The 19,754-nt window shown below is 44.3% G+C and overlaps 1 protein-coding gene across 23 annotated transcripts in view; it reads left to right on the top strand.

Annotated features, from left to right (window-relative positions):
* The window catches only part of Rbm5 (RNA binding motif protein 5), a 29,200-nt gene extending 14,178 nt beyond the window's left edge, over window positions 1-15,022 (top strand). For 14 of the 23 annotated variants that reach the window (XM_087561417.1, XM_087561408.1, XM_087561413.1 and 11 more), the window contains 17 exons: window positions 722-787; window positions 1,152-1,312; window positions 2,564-2,661; window positions 3,411-3,498; window positions 3,654-3,731; window positions 3,815-3,887; window positions 5,011-5,096; window positions 5,444-5,528; window positions 5,731-5,822; window positions 8,875-9,036; window positions 10,107-10,256; window positions 10,336-10,407; window positions 10,972-11,151; window positions 11,426-11,500; window positions 12,605-12,702; window positions 12,781-12,910; window positions 14,419-15,018. In XM_087561417.1, coding sequence (XP_087417543.1) covers window positions 1,199-1,312; window positions 2,564-2,661; window positions 3,411-3,498; window positions 3,654-3,731; window positions 3,815-3,887; window positions 5,011-5,096; window positions 5,444-5,528; window positions 5,731-5,822; window positions 8,875-9,036; window positions 10,107-10,256; window positions 10,336-10,407; window positions 10,972-11,151; window positions 11,426-11,500; window positions 12,605-12,702; window positions 12,781-12,910; window positions 14,419-14,544 — 1,707 coding nt within the window. In that variant the 5' untranslated portion in view covers window positions 722-787; window positions 1,152-1,198 and the 3' untranslated portion in view covers window positions 14,545-15,018. 23 annotated transcript variants of the gene reach the window in all.
* The last annotated feature ends 4,732 nt before the right edge of the window (window positions 15,023-19,754 follow it).

Here is a 19,754-nt window from a genome sequence, read left to right as displayed (position 1 = left end):
AAGGCCCTGGGTTCGATCCCCAGCTCCAAAAAAAAGAACCAAAAAAAAAAAAGTAGGCAGGGCATGGTGGCATAATTATAATTGTAGTGCTAGAGAGGCATGGCAGGGCAATCCCTGGTACTCTGGGCAACTTGCAATGAGTCAGCGCATGAAAAACCTTGTCAAAAATAAGATAAGCAGCAGAGTCCCCAGACATGGACTTCTCCGTGCAACTTACACACGTGAATGAGACTATACAGAGATACCACCACCAACAACTTAAAAAAAATATATCTGCTAGAAAATGCTCAAAATAAAAATGGTTGGCCCTCAGGAGATGAAAGCAGGATGATCTAGAGTCCAGGTTACCCTCAACTGTACAGCAAGTTTGTTGCCAGCCTTGGCTACATGAAACTCTCATACATAAGTACTTTAGAAGTTATAATGTATGTTTTGGTTAAAAATATTTTGAGGTGGGGATGGTGGTTCAGTCTCTAATCCTCACAATTCTCAGGAAACTGGGATAGGATTACCAAGAGTTGAAGACTTGTCTGGGACATATACTAAGACCAGGTTAAGATATTGGAAACAAAAAGGAAATGCTTTGGGGAGGTGAAGAAGAATGTTTCTCTGGTAGAGCTTTTGCCAAGCTTGCACACACATTGCCCCAAGGCCATGCAGAGAAAGCAGTGGGCTTGTTGGGTTGGTTGCTGGTCTTCACCTGGCTCTCCTTTACTCCTAGACTCTGAACAGGAAGTGCCCCCTGGAACCACAGAGTCTGTGCAGTCTGTGGACTACTACTGTGACAGTGAGTTCAAACATGATCCTTTGACCTTTATGTTAAAAGTTGACCTCTCGGGGCTGGGGATTTAGCTCAGTGGTAGAGCGCTTGCCTAGGAAGCACAAGGCCCTGGGTTCGGTCCCCAGCTCCGAAAAAAAAAAAAAGACCCAAAAAAAAAAAAAAAAGTTGACCTCTCAGCAAGCTCAGGTCCCTCACATTTTTTAAAACGAGCATCCACAGCTTTAGTTTGCCCTGTGAAAGATTGATCTTTGAAATTCTTGTAGCCTATCAGGGTGAAAAACCAGAACCTACAAAGTATATTTTTGCCTAAACCTGCCTTTAAAACAGATGGTAAGGAAGCTTAATTGTTATTTTTCTCATTTACCCACAGCGATCATCCTTCGGAACATAGCTCCGCATACTGTGGTGGACTCCATCATGACAGCACTGTCTCCCTATGCTTCCTTAGCTGTCAATAACATTCGCCTCATAAAAGACAAACAGACACAACAGAACAGAGGCTTTGCCTTTGTGCAGCTATCTTCTGCGATGGTGAGGTTCTCCATTGGTCTTTCAGAGTCTGTCCCCCTTTACCCCCTTTTTCTTTTTTGAAAAAATATCCTATTTAGTGTGCTGTTAAGAGGGCAGTAATAGTCTGGGCAGTTAAATATAGCCCGTAGCCAAATCTTTGCTTTTTAAACAAAAATCTGCAGGCTGGAATAATAGCTCAGTCACTGAGTGTTTATTTGCTCTTCCCAGGACCTAAGCCTTCGTAGACACCCATGTGCACACATACATATTAAGTGAAAATCTTTTCTATGTTCTTTTTGATGCTGACTTGTTTAGTGGCAAAGTGTACAAGGCTCAGGGTTTAATACAAAAACTGGAGAGATGGCTCAGAGGTTGAGAGCACCAACTGTGCTTCCAGAGGTCCTGAGTTCAATTCCCAATAACCACATGATTGCTTTCAACCATCTGTAATGAGATCTTATATCTTCTGGTGTGTCCGAAGACAGTGACATTATACTAAAATATTTTTTTAAGATTTGTTTATTATGTATGGTATTATTCTTGCATGTATGCGTACACACTAGTAGAGGACACTATGAGCTATGTCTGGTTTTTAGGCCACAGTGACTTCTTAGTAGTCGTGAGGTAGGCAGTGACAAAGAACTTGAGCAAAGTAGGCAACTTTCCCTGTATGAGGGGACAGTTAATTTCATTTCCTGGGCAACATGTGCGTATTTGGGTCTCCTGCAGCTGAAGTTGTAGATGGTTGTGAGCTGCCGTAGGTGGTGGGAATAGAACCCAGGTACTCTGGAAGAGCAGCCAGTTCTTTTAGCTGCTATGACATCTCTCAAACCCTAAAAGTCAGGTAACAGCCTGGCTCAGTGGCACATGCTTCTCTGGAGGCAGAGACAGGTGGATTTCTGGATGTTGGAGGCCAGCCTGGTCTACATATTAAGTTCTAGGCCATAATTCATAGCTATAAAGAATCGACAGAGCTTAAGTTTGTACCCTTAGATTGATTTAGTATTTGTTTCTATAACAAATAATTTCATGTCTAATTTCTCAATTTTTTATGTCTAGAAGCAGGTTACGAAATTACTGCCAGGGTTGGGTGGGGGACTAATTCCTCTAAAAGAACAAAGGAAAAGAAAAGGGGGAGGCGGGGGAAATTACTGCCTCTTTCCTGTTTTATTTTTTTCTTCTTCTTAATGGAAAGCTTTATTTTCTTACAAGGAGTGGGTGGTAGGGCGATATTTAAAATATATCTTTAATTCTTCTTACTTTCTCCTTCAGGATGCCTCTCAGCTGCTTCAGATATTGCAGAGTCTCCATCCACCATTGAAAATTGATGGGAAAACTATTGGAGTTGACTTTGCAAAAAGTGCCAGAAAGTGAGTGGTGTGATTGTCCTTATTTCAAACTCTTTAACAGCTACATATTATATATATTAGGATGTTTGCCAATGTACCTCAGCTCCGTGCTGTCAACACGATTTCCCTGGGTAGACCAAGAGGAAGGAGATTCTCTTTTCCAGTTCTCTATCACCAGTTAATATTGGTTGCCAGAAATGGTTTCAGCATATGGATTAAAAACACATTCTATTCAAACTCAAGCAGAATAATGCAAACCTGTCTGGAAATAAACCTTAGCTTGCAGGACAGCATGCTAATGGAGCGCATTTGTCTAATGCTGTAAATATCCCTTACAGTACCTGCCATTACTGTAACCTTGTTGCTAAGGTGGAGACAAGGAGATCCTGGTAGACTCTGTCTCAAAAATAAGGTAGAGAATAAGAGGAGGAGGAGGATGTCAGCCTCCAGTCTCCACACCCAGTGAACACACCGTCACACCTTCACGTGTACAGTACACGTGTACAGTACAGTCCAGTACAAGAAAATCTTCCTTTTCTGGTATCATAAATCATCTAACACACACCTATTGAATCACTTATAAAGTAGATCAGTGACATTCACTGAGGTTTGCAAAGGCCGCTCTCCTTAGGAAATTCAACCTTACTAGCATTTGAGACACATGCCTTTTCCCCAACCCCAAAGACTGGAATGAAGTTGCCACAGTGGAAACACAAACTTTTGACAAATCACATGATACTACATGTGATACTACATCTTTGTAATTTCAGAGATTTGGTCCTTCCAGATGGTAACCGTGTCAGTGCCTTCTCTGTAGCTAGTACAGCCATCGCTGCTGCTCAGTGGTCATCCACTCAGGTAAGAATAATAAGGGTCTTTTTCCTTAAGGTGGCTTTTCTTGTCATGTTTAACATAAGCTCGTTTGCTGAAATGTTTTTAGGGATTGCTTTCTGACTTCTTTATTTATTGTCTACTAATTTTATCTTTGGCCTCTTTCTTTTGATATTCTGTAGTCTCAAAGTGGTGAAGGAGGCAATGTTGACTACAGTTACATGCAACCAGGCCAGGATGGCTATACACAGTACACTCAAGTAGGTGAACTTCGCTAGCATTCCATTTCCAATCTGCAGACTGCGTCCCAAAATAGCAGCTCTAATGGTGGACTTTCCTTCAGTACTCACAGGATTACCAGCAGTTTTATCAACAACAGACTGGAGGACTGGAGTCTGATGCATCAGCTACATCAGGTAATAAGCATCATCTCTTACTGCTTTTGTTTAAATAACTGTGGTAAAGGAAATATTAACTAGACCCAAAGCTACAAGTCTCAATTCTTACAAGAATTGAGAGGGCATGCTGAAGACTGTCATTCATTATTAGCCAAAAAGCCTAGTAAAATGTTACTGTGTACACTGACTCAATATAACTTCTTAGAGACAATGCCCTCATGGACTCTGTTCTTGGAATTTAGCCGTATCCCCACCCCATGTTCAGTCTTGAGTAACTCAGAAATTTAGCTGAACAGAGAGTGTGTAGCCCAGAGAGTGTTGGTAGTTGGGGTGGTGATTCAGCACTCTGAGGTCTGGCAGAGGCCAGCCTGACCTAGAGAGAGTTCTAGGACTACACAGATGGATGTTGTCTCCAAAATGGGGTGGGGATGGGGGGGCTTTGGCAGTTAGATGTGGTAGTTGTGTGACAGGGCGTGGCGGACCACAAATTCTAGAGTCAGAGACTAGTGGTTCTCTATTTGACCTTCATAGTCAAACTTGCAGAGAGGGAGTGGTCACTTTGTAAAGTGTTGTGGGCATACATGAAGCCTGGACTAAATCCCCAGCACTGCATAAGCCTGGGAATTGCTGTTCATGCCTTTAATGTCAGTACACAGGGGGTAGAGATGGGACGACCAAAAGTTCAAGGTCATCCTTAGAGTCATAGCAAGTTCCAAATTAGCCTGTGCTACATGAGGCTGTCATAGAAAAAAAAGAGTTTGCTTTTGCTTTTCTTCCACGGTTATAAAATAAAAAGTCTTAAGAGTCAAATCTTTTCTTAGCCCAGATTTTTGCTTCTCTTCCTTTCTTAGCCATAATATGGAATGTAAAAGTTTTAGGTTTTTGAGACAAGGTTTCTCTGTGTAGCCCTGGCTGTCCTGGAACTCACTCTAGAGACCAGGCTGGCCTTAAGCTTACATCCCAGGCAGAATATTCATGAGTTTGAGGCCACCATTTAATAAAACTCTACCTCCTCCTCCCTCCCCCCCCCCAAAAAAAAAAGGAGAGAGAGACAGAAACAGCTTACAAAGTGAAGGCTAAGATCAGCATTTGTGCTGGAGTTGATGTTATAACTCTACCTAACCCTTATGTTTATCACCAGGTACCACGGTGACTACCACCTCAGCAGCTGTAGTATCCCAGAGTCCTCAACTCTATAATCAGACCTCCAATCCACCTGGCTCTCCGGTAATCTTTAGCTCTTAAATACAGAATTAATAGCTTTGTTGCTGTGTTGCTGTTACCCTTTCCTGGTATATGAGCCAGGACTGACTAATTACATTCATTTTACCTAATTTCTTTATTAGGATTTTTAAAACTATTACATGTATGTGCATGTGTTTTAAATATAAAGTACCAAGCAGGTCATATTTATACGTTGTAAATGCTTCCGCTTGACCTATAGAAAGTTGTCAGCATGTCTCTTGCTGCAGAGTATCTGTCAGGGGAGTCCTTCCTCCTACATGACTGCAGTGACTTAGTTCTCTTAAGAGGCTTTACAGTTGAAATTACATTGAAGCTAATGTTCTTTCCAGACTGAGGAAGCACAGCCTAGCACTAGCACAAGTACACAGGCCCCAGCTGCTTCCCCTACTGGTGTAGTTCCTGGTACCAAGTATGGTAAGCCAACCTCCTGGGACTCTTGACAGTTGGAAGGTCATAATTCTTGCCTTTGTTGTTAAGTCCCTCTCCCTTTGAAACGGGTGTCAGAGGGACAACTGGGAATGTGAAGAAGAGTATTGAGGCCTGCTGTAGCTCACTGGCTTAAAGAGTAACATCAAGTTTGTTACCTAGAATGACTGGCTGGGTTTTGTTTCTGCAGCGGTACCTGACACGTCTACTTATCAATATGATGAATCTTCAGGATATTATTATGATCCTACAACAGGGCTCTACTATGACCCTAACTCACAGGTAAGTGCTATTTTAGGGAAAAAACTGGTTTCATTTAATACTTTTACAGGGCATGAGATGAAGTATTCCCTAAAGAGATTGTGTGACCCAGATAAATTATAAGATTTTTCTTTCATTAATTTCATTCATGGCTACCAATGAATAATTTTCATTTCAGGATTTAGGGTTAAAAAATGTTTACATACCCAATGAGATGCCTCAGTGGGCAAAAGTGTTCGCCATGCAAGCCTAACAACCTGAATTTGATCCCTAGAACCAAGAGTGGCAGACGAAAGCCAACTCCCCCAGTTGCCCTTTGACCGGCATATACATCATGCCTCACTCACGTTTTATGTGTGCACAGTTCACACAGTATTGATGAAATGATGCACAGTTCACACAGTACTGATGAAATGATTTGAGGTGAGCAAGGGAATAGCTCAGTGGTTTACATTACCTGCTACCCTTGCACAAACCTTTTCAAATCCCAGCACCAACATGGCAGCTGACACTGCCCATCCTTCTAGTTCTAGGGTATTTGATGCCCTCTTGTGGCATCCATGGGCACCACACACAAACATGGAGCATGTGTATAATTCAGGCAAAACACTCGTACATATATAATAGGGGTTTCTGGGTTTTTTCCAATGTTTTGAGGTATATTGTATATGCATAAAAGTGTGTGAGTTGTGAATGTGTTTGAGTTCTTGTATTTTTTTTCATGTGTTTGTCTATGTTTATATCTGTTCACTCTGTGTGTACAGTGTCCGTTGAGGCTATGGACTGGAGTTATAATAGATGGTTGTTAACCACCGTATGGGTGCTGGGAATTGCATCTTTTTTTTTTTTTTTCTTTTCTTTTTTTTTTTTTTTTTTCGGGGCTGGGGACCAAACCCAGGACCTTGCGCTTCCTAGGTAAGCGCTCTGCCACTGAGCCAAATCCCCAACCCCGGGAATTGCATCTTAATGTTTACATAGATGCATGTAATACACACACACACACACACACACACACACACACACACACACACACACACACACAATTAAGAACATTCCCAACATGTTTGCACAGTCCTCATGCCCGGCTGTCCTAGAACTCACTGTAGACCAGGACAGCTTTCCTGGCTCTACCTTTTTTTTTTTTTTTTTAAAGATTAAATTATTTTAGGTATGTGATTACACTGTCCCTGTCTTCAGACACACCAGAAGAGGGCATCAGATCCCATTACAGATGATTGTGAGCCACCAAGTGGTTGCTGGGAATTGAACTCAGGACCTCTGGAAGAGCAATCTGTGCTCTTAACTGTGCCCACAAATAGACATTTTTGTCTTTGAATTTACCTGTTATAAATGTACTCAGAACTGTGCTCTTCTGTGTTTAGCTTCTTTCCTTAGCATGCTTGTGTATTCTTGAGAATGGGGTGTAGCTTGTCAGGGAATATTTTATTTTTGTTAGTGTCTATAACTTAGGGATGGGAAGCAATTTTAACACTCCATAAATAAGAATCTATTTATAACTAGGAACTGTGTCTATAGCATAGCAAACAAGTACATTTAGCAGGAAGTTGGTGTAGAGTACCTGTGGTTTCTGAGTGAGAAGTGTGAAGAAACAATATGCTGCCTGCCTGTGTGCCTAGCTTCTTCCTTATTAGTTCACTTCCGTCATTTGTTCCATCTGACATCTCCATGGCAGTTCTCCCTCATTCAGCCATATATGTGACAATCCCACAGTTCCTTTCTCTGTAAGAGACATCATAGAAGACCCAGCTAGTAGAATGGGAAAAGGCTCTTGCTCCCAAACCTGATAACCCAGAAACTAGATGTTAGAAGAAACCAGCTCCAAGTTGTCTGTGACCTCTGAGCTCAGTATAAGCAATCAAACAGACATGACTAACCATGATTTTATAAGGAAGAAAAGGGGTATGTGTGATAGCACATATCCTAGACAGAAGTTGGTGGGTCTCATGGTTCTAGGACACCCAGGACCTGTCTCAGAAACAACTACATATATTAGGTGTGGTACACGCCTGTCATCCCAGGTTTCTGAGGTCAAAGCAGGAGGATGAGGAGTTCAAGGTAGCCTCTTCTACACATTAAATATGAGCACAGCTACATGAGATCCTGTTTTAACTTTTAAATTTATATTTTATTATGGGTATTTTGCTTGCATGTGTACCATTTGAGTGCCCAGTTGTCAGTGCCTAAAAAAACTAGAAAAGAGATTGGATCTCCTGGAACTGGAGTTAAAGATGGTTGTAAGCTACCATGTTGTTGCTGTGAATCAAAACCCAGATCCCCTGGAAAATTAGCTCCTGTTTCTAACCACTGAACTACCTCTCCAGCCTCAAGATCCTGTTGTTTGTTTTGTTTTTAAATAAGACAAACCAAAAAAAAACCCCTCTATTCTTGAGAAGAAGTAATCTACTTTTTCTAGAAGTTTCATGCTTTACTAGCTAGTGCATCCTCATGCATACCAAGGTGTTCTATATCACTTTATCACTAGTCCTAGGTATATTTTGTTTTTGTTTTGGGGATTGGTTTGTTTTGGTTTTGTTTTCGCTAGTTGTGTTGAAATGCATCTGGCTTAAGACTCCCTTTGTGGGGTTGGGGATTTGGCTCAGTGGCAGAGCGCTTGCCTAGGAAGCGCAAGGCCCTGGGTTCGGTCCCCAGCTCCAAAAAAAAGAACCAAAAAAAAAAAAAAAGACTCCCTTTGTAACTGAGAATGAAATCCTGATCCTTCTGCTTCCACCTCCCAAATGCTAGGTTTACAGACGAGTGTCCAGACCAGACTTACTTGGATTTCTGTTTGGTTTTTCAGATAAGTTCTCAACTCTATAGCCTAAACTGACTTTACAATTGTAGTCATCCTGCCCAAGGCTCCGGAGTGCTAGGGTTTACAGAGGTGCTTTACTATTGACCTAATATTTAAGTTAACATAACAGGACTTGAGGTATAGCCAGTGGTAGAGCAGCTGCTTATATGGCATATTATAGCCTTCGGACCAATCTCCTCCACACAAAACCTTCATCAACAAATCTGCAGTCACTGCATATTCTTTTTTTTCCTCTTACAGTACTACTATAATTCCTTAACACAGCAGTACTTGTACTGGGATGGAGAGAAGGAGACCTACGTGCCAGCTGCAGAGTCTAGCTCTAACCAACAAGCTGGCCTACCTTCCACAAAAGAGGGAAAGGAGAAGAAAGAAAAGCCCAAGAGCAAAACTGCTCAACAGGTATGACCTGTCCAAGGACACCATGGTTCCTCAGAGACTTAAATCCACTTAATTCTTCATTTTTGGCTTGTAACACTTAATTAAGTCAGCTTTATTTGGATTCTTAAAAACTGGGCTACTGGTCCTGTTGGTCCAAGCCTATAATGAAGCAACCTAAGATGCTACAGCAGAAACACACTTTCCCTTATTCCCTTCCTTCCTTCTTTCCTTCCTTCCTTCCTTCCTTCCTTCCTTCCTTCCTTCCTTTCTACCTTTTCTCTCATCAGCACCTTAATAAAACCCTGTTTCAAAGTAAATATGCCACTGGTAATGTAGAGTACTTGCCTAGCATGTTCAGTTGCCTGACATTTAATCCATAAAAATAAAAAACTGGGTTGGACAAGAAATGTAGCCCAAGGTAGAGTTCTTGTCTAGTATTTCAAGTGCTAGGCCTGATCTCCTGAAAGAAAACAAGAAAACTCTGCAAGGCCATAGTGAGTTAGAACTATACGAATCCCTGTCTAAAAAATGATGAGACAGGAGGCCAGGAAGACAGTTCTGTCAGTAAAGAGCTCTGTGCACAAGCATGAGCACTGTCCTCACCCCACATTTAGAAATCCAGGCTCAGGGAGACAGTTAAGCTGCACACAGAAGCCTGAGCTGGAATCCTGGCACTTATGTTTGGGATCTTCCATCTGTAACTCTGGCTCCAGGGAATATGACAGGCTTTCCTGGCCTCACAGATCCATACACATATGTATAATTTAACATATTATATAAATCTTTATGTATTTGTCTGCTTGTGTGTGGAGTAGAGGTCAGAGACAAAGGAGGTTGGTTCTCTCCTCTTGTACCATGGGTTCCAGGAACCAAACTCAGATTACTACTGAGTTATCTTGTGAGTTTCACAATGTAAGATTCTTTTTTTTTCCGGAGCTGGGGACTGAACCCAGGGCCTTGCGTTTGCTAGGCAAGCACTCTACCACTGAGCTAAATCCCCAACCCCACAATGTAAGATTCTTCTTGGCTTATTTATTGTTAGATCACAGAGAGGTAAGTGCTTTTTGATGGTGTTTGTTGTTTGATAATAGATTGCCAAAGACATGGAACGCTGGGCTAAGAGTTTAAATAAGCAGAAAGAAAATTTTAAAAACAGCTTTCAACCTGTCAATTCATTGAGAGAAGAAGAAAGGAGAGAATCTGCTGCAGCAGATGCTGGCTTTGCTCTTTTTGAGAAGAAGGTATGGTAACGGGAGGAGCCATACTTCGTAATGGCTGTTTCTGTAACCGTTGTGGCTTATGGCATGTTCTGTTTTCCAGGGAGCCTTAGCTGAAAGGCAGCAACTCATCCCTGAATTGGTGCGAAATGGAGATGAGGAAAATCCCCTCAAAGTAAGGAAGTGCCACCTGTGGTCTAACCAGCTGTGTGGTTTATGTCTCACTTTGAATTTCTGCTACATCTTGGCTAATGCAATTCCCTCTTAAAATGGGATGCTTTTCTCTGTCAGTGGGTATTTGGAACAGCTTTGGCATATAGAATCCACATTGAGGGCTTTGTTTTCGTGCCTGAGAACAGGTGAGATGGACCGATGAATGAAGCCTGAATCCCTAAGCTAAGTAAATTGGCTTCTGAGGCATTTGTAAATAGAATTTTTAATGGTCTGGAAAGGAAATTAGGACAAAGTGAAAACTTACTTTCTTGATAGATACTGGGCTAGCTGGGCCGTTGCTCTGATCTGTTGTTGTGTTTGGAGTTTTTATGCATGGTCAGTGGTTTGAAAACAGTCATCTAAGAAACCATTTCTTGGGCTTCATGGGATTGTTTCCAGAAGGCTGATCCATGCAGTTGATGAAGTGTTGTTTACTGAAAGACAACACAGAGCAATAGAGATTCTCTCACCTTTTGGCTGTTTTATCTGTGGAATTTCCAGTGACCCATTGTCATTTTGTCTCCAGAGAGGTCTGGTTGCAGCTTACAGTGGTGACAGTGACAATGAGGAAGAGCTGGTAGAGAGACTTGAGAGTGAGGAAGAGAAACTAGCTGACTGGAAGAAGATGGCCTGCCTGCTGTGCCGACGGCAGTTCCCAAACAGAGATGCCCTGGTCAGGCACCAGCAGCTCTCTGATTTACACAAGGTGGCCTAACTTGTCTTGCTATTGGGGAAGGGAGGGAATTTAGTGGTGGGAGTGATGGCCCTGGTGAGGTTCAGTGAATACCCATCTGTTGCATAGGTGCCTGGTGTCATAGGAGGTAAGAGACTCACTTTACCTTCACACACTCCTGGATTTGGTTTGGATGCTAATCATGTAGTGAGATTTGGCCAGAATATAATACAAAGTACTAATGTTAGGACATTTCATATTAAAGTGGTCTGAATTCTAAATGTGTCTGTAAACTCTCTTGTAACAGCAAAATATGGACATCTACCGAAGATCCAGGCTGAGCGAGCAGGAGTTGGAAGCCCTGGAGCTGAGAGAGAGAGAGGTGAGTACTTGGACACTGTGTTTGGATGAGAATCCTAGCATACCTGCCTTCAGTACTTTGTGTTTTGTTTGTTTAGATGGAGCCTTGCTACGTTCACAGGTTGGCCCTGACCTCTTAGGCTCACGCTTTCCAAGTAGTTACCACTGTAGGCCTATATGACCACACCATTTTGCTTTAATTCCAAGTTCCTAAGCAAAATGGAAGGATATATCAAAAACACTTTGTCATCCAGCCATTGTACCTCATGTAACTGGACTAGCGTGTGTTTTGTGAGCCCAGCAGTGGATTTAATTAAGGAAAACATGTGTTTCCTTGTTTGTCCTGCTAACATAAGCGTTCCTGAATGGTGAGGAAGGCTTCAAATCAGGCACTGAAGACAGGAAAGCATGTGATGGTTTCCCAGTCATGTAGAAGGGAGGAGTGGGCTGTACATGGTAAATGGGGCGGAGAACAAAGATTTATTAGTCTGTAATGCCTGTGGGATTACTGGTTGATGAGATAGGGCCAGATAGAATTGTAAATGCACCTAGAGACCTATACATTAAAAATCATTTAGAAGTTTCCCGCCCCGGGATCAATCTGAGGTGTCTGATCCCCACTGAGTATAGTGCCAGCTCTCCGGGTTTTTTGTTTTTGTTTTTGTTTTTATTTTTTTTTAAGATTTATTCATTTATTATATATAAGTACACTGTAGCTGTCTTCAGATACACCAGAAGAGGGCATCAGATCTCTTTACAGATGGTTGTGAGCCACCATGTGGTTGCTGGGAATTGAACTCAGGACCTCTGGAAGAGCAGCCAGTGCTCTTAACCGCTGAGCCATCTCTCCAGCCCTCTCCAGGGTGGGTTTCAGGAAGCCTCTGTTTCTGGAAGTAGACCTGTCCAAATGCTACCTGGAAGTGGGAAGTTCTGGCTGCCTCATCTTTGGGACAGTGACAAGCAATGAGACCAAAAATGGTAAAGGAGACAAAGGAATTTTGTATTGAAGTACACACTAATAGGCTCCAGGTTAAAGGCTACTACAGGTTAACATCTGAATATACAATGCTATTGAAAGTTGAAATGAGGGTCCTCCTCCCTTATCCTTTTGTTATTCTCTATATAGATGAAATACCGAGATCGAGCAGCAGAAAGACGAGAGAAATATGGAATTCCAGAGCCCCCAGAGCCCAAGCGCAAGAAACAGTTCGATGCTGGCACTGTGTATGTGATGTGCACCATTTTCCAGTTCACTAGCTAGGGCTCTGGCTGTTTAAGTAACTGTGTGTTTGCCACTGGCAGGAATTACGAGCAGCCCACCAAAGATGGCATTGACCACAGTAACATTGGCAACAAGATGCTGCAGGCTATGGGCTGGCGGGAAGGCTCAGGCTTAGGAAGAAAGTGTCAAGGCATCACGGCTCCCATTGAGGTAAGTATGGGCTCTGATATTCATAGGTGCTGGGTGTTAAGTAGGCAGAGGCACACTTCCCCTGAAACCCCTTCTTCATCTCCCTCATTGTGTCCTTTTGTTTTTAAGAGGGAGTTTTGTTTTGTTTTGTTTTGTTTTGAGATCAAGTGCCCCGTGTAGCCATGATTTTCCTGGAACTCACTATGTAGACCAGACTGGAATCGGACTCAGAGGTGTATATGGCCCTGCCTAGAGAGTGCTAAAACTAAAGACATGTGCCATAGGCCTAGTGCCCTTGCTTGAAAATGAACATTTAGAAAGATAGTTTGTCATTTGAGAGTGCTTTCTGGGGCTGGGGATTTAGCTCAGTGGTAGAGCGCTTACCTAGGAAGCGCAAGGCCCTGGGTTCGGTCCCCAGCTCCGAAAAAAAAAAAAAGAGAGTGCTTTCTGCTCTTGCGGCCTCCACAGGCACTGCATACATGTGGTGCACAGACACACATGCAGGCAAAATAATCATAGACATAGAAATGAGTGAGTAATTGAAATATTCCAGGACCTGGGCTGGAGAGATGGCTCAGTGGTTAAGAGCACCGACTGCTCTTCCCAAGGTCCTGAGTTCAATTCCCAGCAACCACATGGTGGCTCACAACCATCTGTAAAGAGATCCGGTGCCCTCTTCTGGTGTGTCTGAAGACAGCTACAGTGTACTTATATATAATAAATGAATAAATGTTTAAAAAAAAAATATTCCAGGACCAACAAGATGGCTCAACAGGGAAGCCTAGCAACTTAAGTTAGGTCCCCAGAACCTACATAAAACTAGAAGAGAACCATCTTTACAAAGCTGTCCTTTGACATTTGTGCACCATGCCATACATCCCCACTCCTTCACCCCACCCCCCTGGACAATTTTTTTTTTTTAATTTTTAAAGAAAATTTAAGGCAGATACAGTGGTACAGGCCTGTTTTTGGTAAACTGAGACAAGAGGCCTAACTGGCCAACTCAGTGAGACCCTGTCTTGAACTTCCCACCCCAACTTACCCATCTAAAATTTAAATTTAGAAGAAGAAATTACTCAATTTGTCAGAGCCTAAATTGAGGCAGTCCTGGGCTCAGAGGCTCAGAGCCATTGGCCAAGGCAGGAACTGTAGCAGAGACTGCCCTGGGGCACAACCATTGTCAGCCTTTCTTGTTTTTACTTTATGCAAGCATGTTTCCCCGGTGCATGGGAGTTTTATTGGCATTATCCATCATGTTTGAACTTGTGCCTATAATTACCTTACCCAGGCCTCAGCTTTAGAGACCTTACCAGCCACCAATGTTCACTGAGTAGGCATTCAAGAGTATGAGTGGGTTCATTTCCTTAAGCACTTCTATTGCCCCAGTCCTTAAAATTGTCTCCAGGTCCAGTGTTAGCCCTCGCCTTCTTTTTATGTGTACTTTTGTTCAATGGTATGGGTGGGATAGAAGTGGGTGCGTCCATCTGTGCCTTGCTTATCAGCCACTAACAGTCTCTTTGTTTCCCCAGGCTCAAGTCCGGCTAAAAGGAGCTGGCTTAGGAGCCAAAGGCAGTGCATATGGGTTGTCAGGTGCCGATTCCTACAAAGATGCTGTTCGGAAAGCCATGTTTGCCCGGTTCACTGAGATGGAGTGAGACTGGCGAAGCCATGCTGAGCACAGGGAGCAAGCCATCTCCTCAGTTGCTCTTACTGCCTGTCTCTAGGGCATGCCTTGTGCTGTTAATAGTTTTAGGATGAACCACTTCATTCTGAGGGGTTCTCCTACCTTAAATGAGCTCCCTTATGTGGGTTACCTGGTAAACAACCTTTCTTCCCACCTAAGGATTTGTGAACAGAGGGGACAATGGGCTTTTTATACAAGGTGTATATAGTGTAAATATAATGTGTTTTACATGTTGTCGCCTGTGTTGTGTCCCTGCTTCTTGGGGGCTTGAGAAGCTCGGAGTGGTTGTCAACACCAAAGCCACCACTGTCATTTATTGTTGTTATGTCCTTTCCTGGCAATAGCCTTGTGTATATTTGTATATTATACATTTGTACAGAATTTTGGAAGATTTTCAGTCTAGCTGCCATGTCTGGCTCCTTTACAAAAGAAATACCTTCAAAAATGGGTTTCCTGTGTCTTTATTGAGAGAATGGGTGGTAAAGGCTGTTGAGACAGTTGGATCTGTGATGGTTTTTCTTTGCAATTGGTTTTTTTGAGATGAGTTATACAACCTAGGCTAGCCCAGGCTGGTTTGGTACTTGTAATCTTTTGGTTCTCTCTACTTCCAGTTCCTAAGCATGGATAGGACTGCTTTTATCTCAGTATTTAGGTTCTAGACCTGCCAGGGCAGAGATTACATGACTAGATTACTGCTCATCCAAATAGAACCTCCCTTTGGTTTTGTTCTTTAATTTTTAAAAAACAACTTTAGATCTATGTGTATTCAAGTAATGTCTGTGCATATGTGCATGCTGGCACCCACAGAAGCCACAAGAGGGTGTTGAAACTGAAGTTATGAACTGCCTGTGGGTGTTGGGAGTCAAGTGTGGGTCCTCTGAGGAGAACAAGTGCTCTAAACCACTGAGCCTTCTCCAGTCCCTGTTTTTTCTGTCTCACTGTATAACCCAGGCTAGCCTTGAACTTGGGATCTTCCTGCCTCAGCCTCCAGAGTGCTGCAGTTATGGGCATGATCCTCCCTGCCTTGACAGGGGTTCAGATAAAACTACTTTTTTTCTCCTTTGCTGGAATGGAGGTGCCAGCACTCACCTGTAGGGAAGGGTGCTGTGGTGCATTTATGGGGTTTCTATCCTTAACACTAGGGCAAGAAGCATTTTGTCCAAAAAAGACTTAAATGTGATGGTAATGATCTTAGGGCCCAGAGCATAAGAAATCCCATTCTTATGTCTACATATCTGTACCTATGTATCAGAAGTAATGGCAGATCCCCTGGGAGCCCTCATGTGGGTATTGGGAATCAAATTCAGGTTTTCCTAAGAGCAACCAGTACTTAACTGTAGATCTGTCCCTCCAGGTTGTTACTTGATTTGATTTGACTAGGGAGGAGGGGGGCAGTTTATATTGCCCTGGCTTTCCTGGAAATCCTTATGTAGAATAGGCAGGACTTGAACTCACAAAGATCCTCTTGTCATTGCCTTCAAGTGCAGGAACTATGATTGTACCACTACAGCTGAGCAGAAAGTGTGAGGGTGTCAGACTCAGATGGGTGTTCCAACAGCCAATGTGAAGTTGTCAGGGAAGGTAGTCTGTGTTCAGGCAGACATGGTCCTTATACAGTTGGGATGTCAATAGGAAGGACTTTAAATGGGCCGGTCCCAGCCAGCTTAGTAGCTCCCTGGAGAGGTGTGTTGCAGCTTTGCTAGGCAAAGTGAGACCAAATGCAAAACTCCCAAGTGTGGGCATACATGGCAACCACTCAGAGATGAGGCCACACATTCCCTATGCTTGGGCGCTGGATGTGTCAGCTGGACAAGTGTCTGCCCTGGGGACGATTAGCCAGTCTTCCTACCTACAGAAGCCTCTAGGGAGAGGGTAGTGACTTTACCACCTGAGCAGCAGTCATAAGCAGTCTAATTAAGCTGCGACAGCATGATGGCTCTCAGGCGAGTATAGGTGGCATGGCTCTGGAAGCTCCTAATTACCTTCAGTGGAGTCGCGAAAGCTTGGATGGCAGTGTCTGCCCTGTAGAAGAGAAGAGATCCCTCCCTCAACCATCTCACGCCTTAAGTTGACTGCTCATGCTAACAGGAACACTTGTACCCTTCTTACACTACTTGTCAGACTTTTCACATTGTTCTTCAGCCACTCCTGCTACCATGCATCTGAGCCCAGTCCTTTTTTAATTTTACAGCCAGTTTCAAAATTTCCTCTAACCTGCCTATGGGGTGCCTTCCCTCCTGACCATCTTTGATTGGGTTTGAGGAGGTGAGTGCTGCTGAGGTAATGCAAATTCCCCATCAGCCTAGGCTGACCTGCAGAAAGCCTCCAGGGTTTCTGAGTCCAGACTGCCCTTGGCTGGGACAGCTGCTACAATGTACAGGGCTTTGAGGACCATCCAGGAGCAGCTGTCATGGCTGTGCATCAAACAAGTTTCAAAGCCCAGATGAGTGGCCAGGCCTGAGCTAAGCTCTCCAGGCATGCAAAGTCTGGCTGGGGGGATCTCAAGGGTGCCGAAGTCTAGCTACCCCTATCCGGAGGGGTGAATGCCCTTAGGGACAGGTGGAGTGCTTAAGGGGGAGACTGCTCTCAGGAGACCCAGATCCTGAGAGCACAGTGCTATATGTGGCCACGAGGTGGCAGCACTCCATCATCTTTGCCCAGGCCAGTAAGCCAGAGGCCTGAGACAGGAAACGAACAAGCTTTCTTCCTAAACTGAAGATCTGGAAATACTGCTAAACTCAGACCACAAAGTACTTCGTTGCCAAGGCTGTAAGCTGCTCAGGGGACCTCTCCAAGCTCCACTAGCTGAGAAGATGCTTTCAGTATAATCCTAGCACTTGGGGGCCAGAAACGGTAGGATTGTTACAGACTCAAGGTCAGCCTAAGCTCTGTAGTGAGGCCTTTGGCCTTGATTTAAAAACGGAGAGGGTGCTGGAGAGATGGCCCAGCAGATAGAGAGCGCTGCTCCTGTAGGGCACCTACTTTGGGCTGTTGTTGACAGCATCCTCTTAACTCCAGGGATCTGACCCCTCTGATCTCCATGGACATCTTCGGTCACCCACACAGACTCAAACACAAACACATAATTAAAAACCTTTTTATAAAATTGTCACCTGGCAAGGTGCCAGGCGTCTTTAATCCCAGCATTTAGGAGACAGAGGTTGGTGGATTTCTCTAAGTTCCAGATCAGCCCAAGGCCAAGCCAAGGCTATATAATGAGGCCCTTTCTCTAAAAACTAGAAGAAAAGTTCCACAACACCTAACCGTGGAGCTGTAGAGCAAGAACCAGGCTGGCCCTGTGTACTGTGAGGGCTCCAGTCTCCGAGCAATCCTTTCCTCTCCTGGTAAAGAGGTTCTGTTGATAAGATGCATTTCTGCCTCATGCTCCCTTCCGCCATCTACATAATGCGACGTAGTAGTCAGACCTGAAGCTTGTAGCTCCACCTTCCAAGGGGAGTCGCCTAGAGCTCTCAAATAGAAGCTAAAGATGCCCACAGGCCTTTAACTTTGTCTTCTGTAAAGTGGTAGGAAGGGTAGCTCTAGAAACCTCTGGAAGGGTTAGAACAAACTGGAGAGTTAGCCACACCTAGACAGAAAGCCGGTTCCAGCAGAGAGTACAGGGCCCTCAGATCCCAGGCTCCGTTTTCATCCAGTTTAGAGAGAAGACTGCTGTTCAAATAATTGGAGCTTACTGCTGGGGAATGCTGAAGCCGCATTCCAACCTGGGTACCTTGTCAAACCTCAAGATCTGAGCCTGCTGGGTAAGATGGTGACAGGACCTGCTGAAGAACAAACTGAAAGCTAGAGACTCCCAAGACCCCTTGTGTTCACGGCCTGTTGAAACTGTCAGGCCCCAGCACCATACTCTCTGATTCTGGAGTGATCTGAACCTTCAGATGTACACCCAATGCCCCAGGGAGAGAGAGAAGAAAGACAAAAGACAAAGAGCAAGACCTAGAGGATGCTGGGAAGAGAAGCTGGAAAGATCTGCAGCTGCTGCAAGGGGGTGGGAGGCTGAGGGGGCAAGATAAGAAGGGGAGGAGCAGCCAGCCAGAGGGTCTGGGGGAGTCTTCCATTCTGTTCTGAGGCTGCCGAGATAAGACAACAGTGCAGTGGGTGAATTTAGCATGCTAATGAGACTGAGTTGTGGGAAGCGGGGAGCTAGGGCTCCTCCTCCTCCTCAGAGGCCAGGAAGACCCCTGAGCCCAGGGGTGGTTCCCAGGCTCCCAAGTCCCAGGTAGGCATCAACACCCAGTGTGAGGCTGGACAGATGCTATTTGAGAATGGTTCATGAGTGCAATTAAAGCCTCCCTTCACCCTTTCTGGACTTGATGCCAGAGCCAGACTGGGTGCAGGTGCAGAAGCCCACCATTGCCTGCCCCGCAGATGGTGCCCTACCTACTGGGCCTGGAACATGGCAAAACTGAGTCCATTCTTGAGGGGAACCACAGCTGGGGCTTCCTTCCCTTCCACCTCCCCACCATTGGCTACATTCAGGTGGTGTGTGCACAGAAGTCGTCATCTAGCAGTAGAAGCCAGTATGGATATTTTCCCAGAAGCCTAGAAATATTCAAGGGCCACTACATCAAACACCTGCACTCTAATGTGTAAAACACGTACATCATGTATACCTCTGTCCTAACCACCAGCATGTAGGGCAGGCAGTCATCAAAGTCCCCCTTGTGTGTCAAGTACAGTCTGGAAGGAATCAGATATGCTCACCCCCAAAAGGAAGGAGAGAGACCTCCTCTGGCAGCTGGTTGGGAACCAAGATAAAAATGTTGACTCCCAGGGTAATAGCACCAGATGACAGCAGTGCAAATCACTGCCCAGTATATGCTCTCGAGCACATACTCATTCTGCAGGTCCCCCTAGTTTGATGACTTTTTTGGTTTTTGGGGGGGAGCAGGCAGGGGGAGTTCAAGACAGGGTGGTTCTGTGTAATCCTGGGTGTCCTGGGACTCGATCTGTAGACCAGGCTGGCCTAAAGTCAGATACCCACCTCCTTCTGCCTTCCAAGTGCTGGATTAAAGGATTCATGCATGCCCAGTGCCATTGGAAGCCAAAAGGGGGCAGCAGATCCCCTGCAACTGGAGTTATAGATGGTTGCTAGCTTCCAGATGAGTGCTAGGATTGGAATCTGGGTCTCCGGTAAAAGCAGCAATGCTCTTAACTGCTGAG

Source organism: Rattus norvegicus, chromosome 8 (genome assembly GCF_021556685.1).
Source record: "Rattus norvegicus strain SHRSP/BbbUtx chromosome 8, alternate assembly SHRSP_T2T, whole genome shotgun sequence".
NCBI lineage: Eukaryota > Metazoa > Chordata > Mammalia > Rodentia > Muridae > Rattus > Rattus norvegicus.
This window is presented reverse-complemented; position numbering and strand designations above follow the sequence as displayed.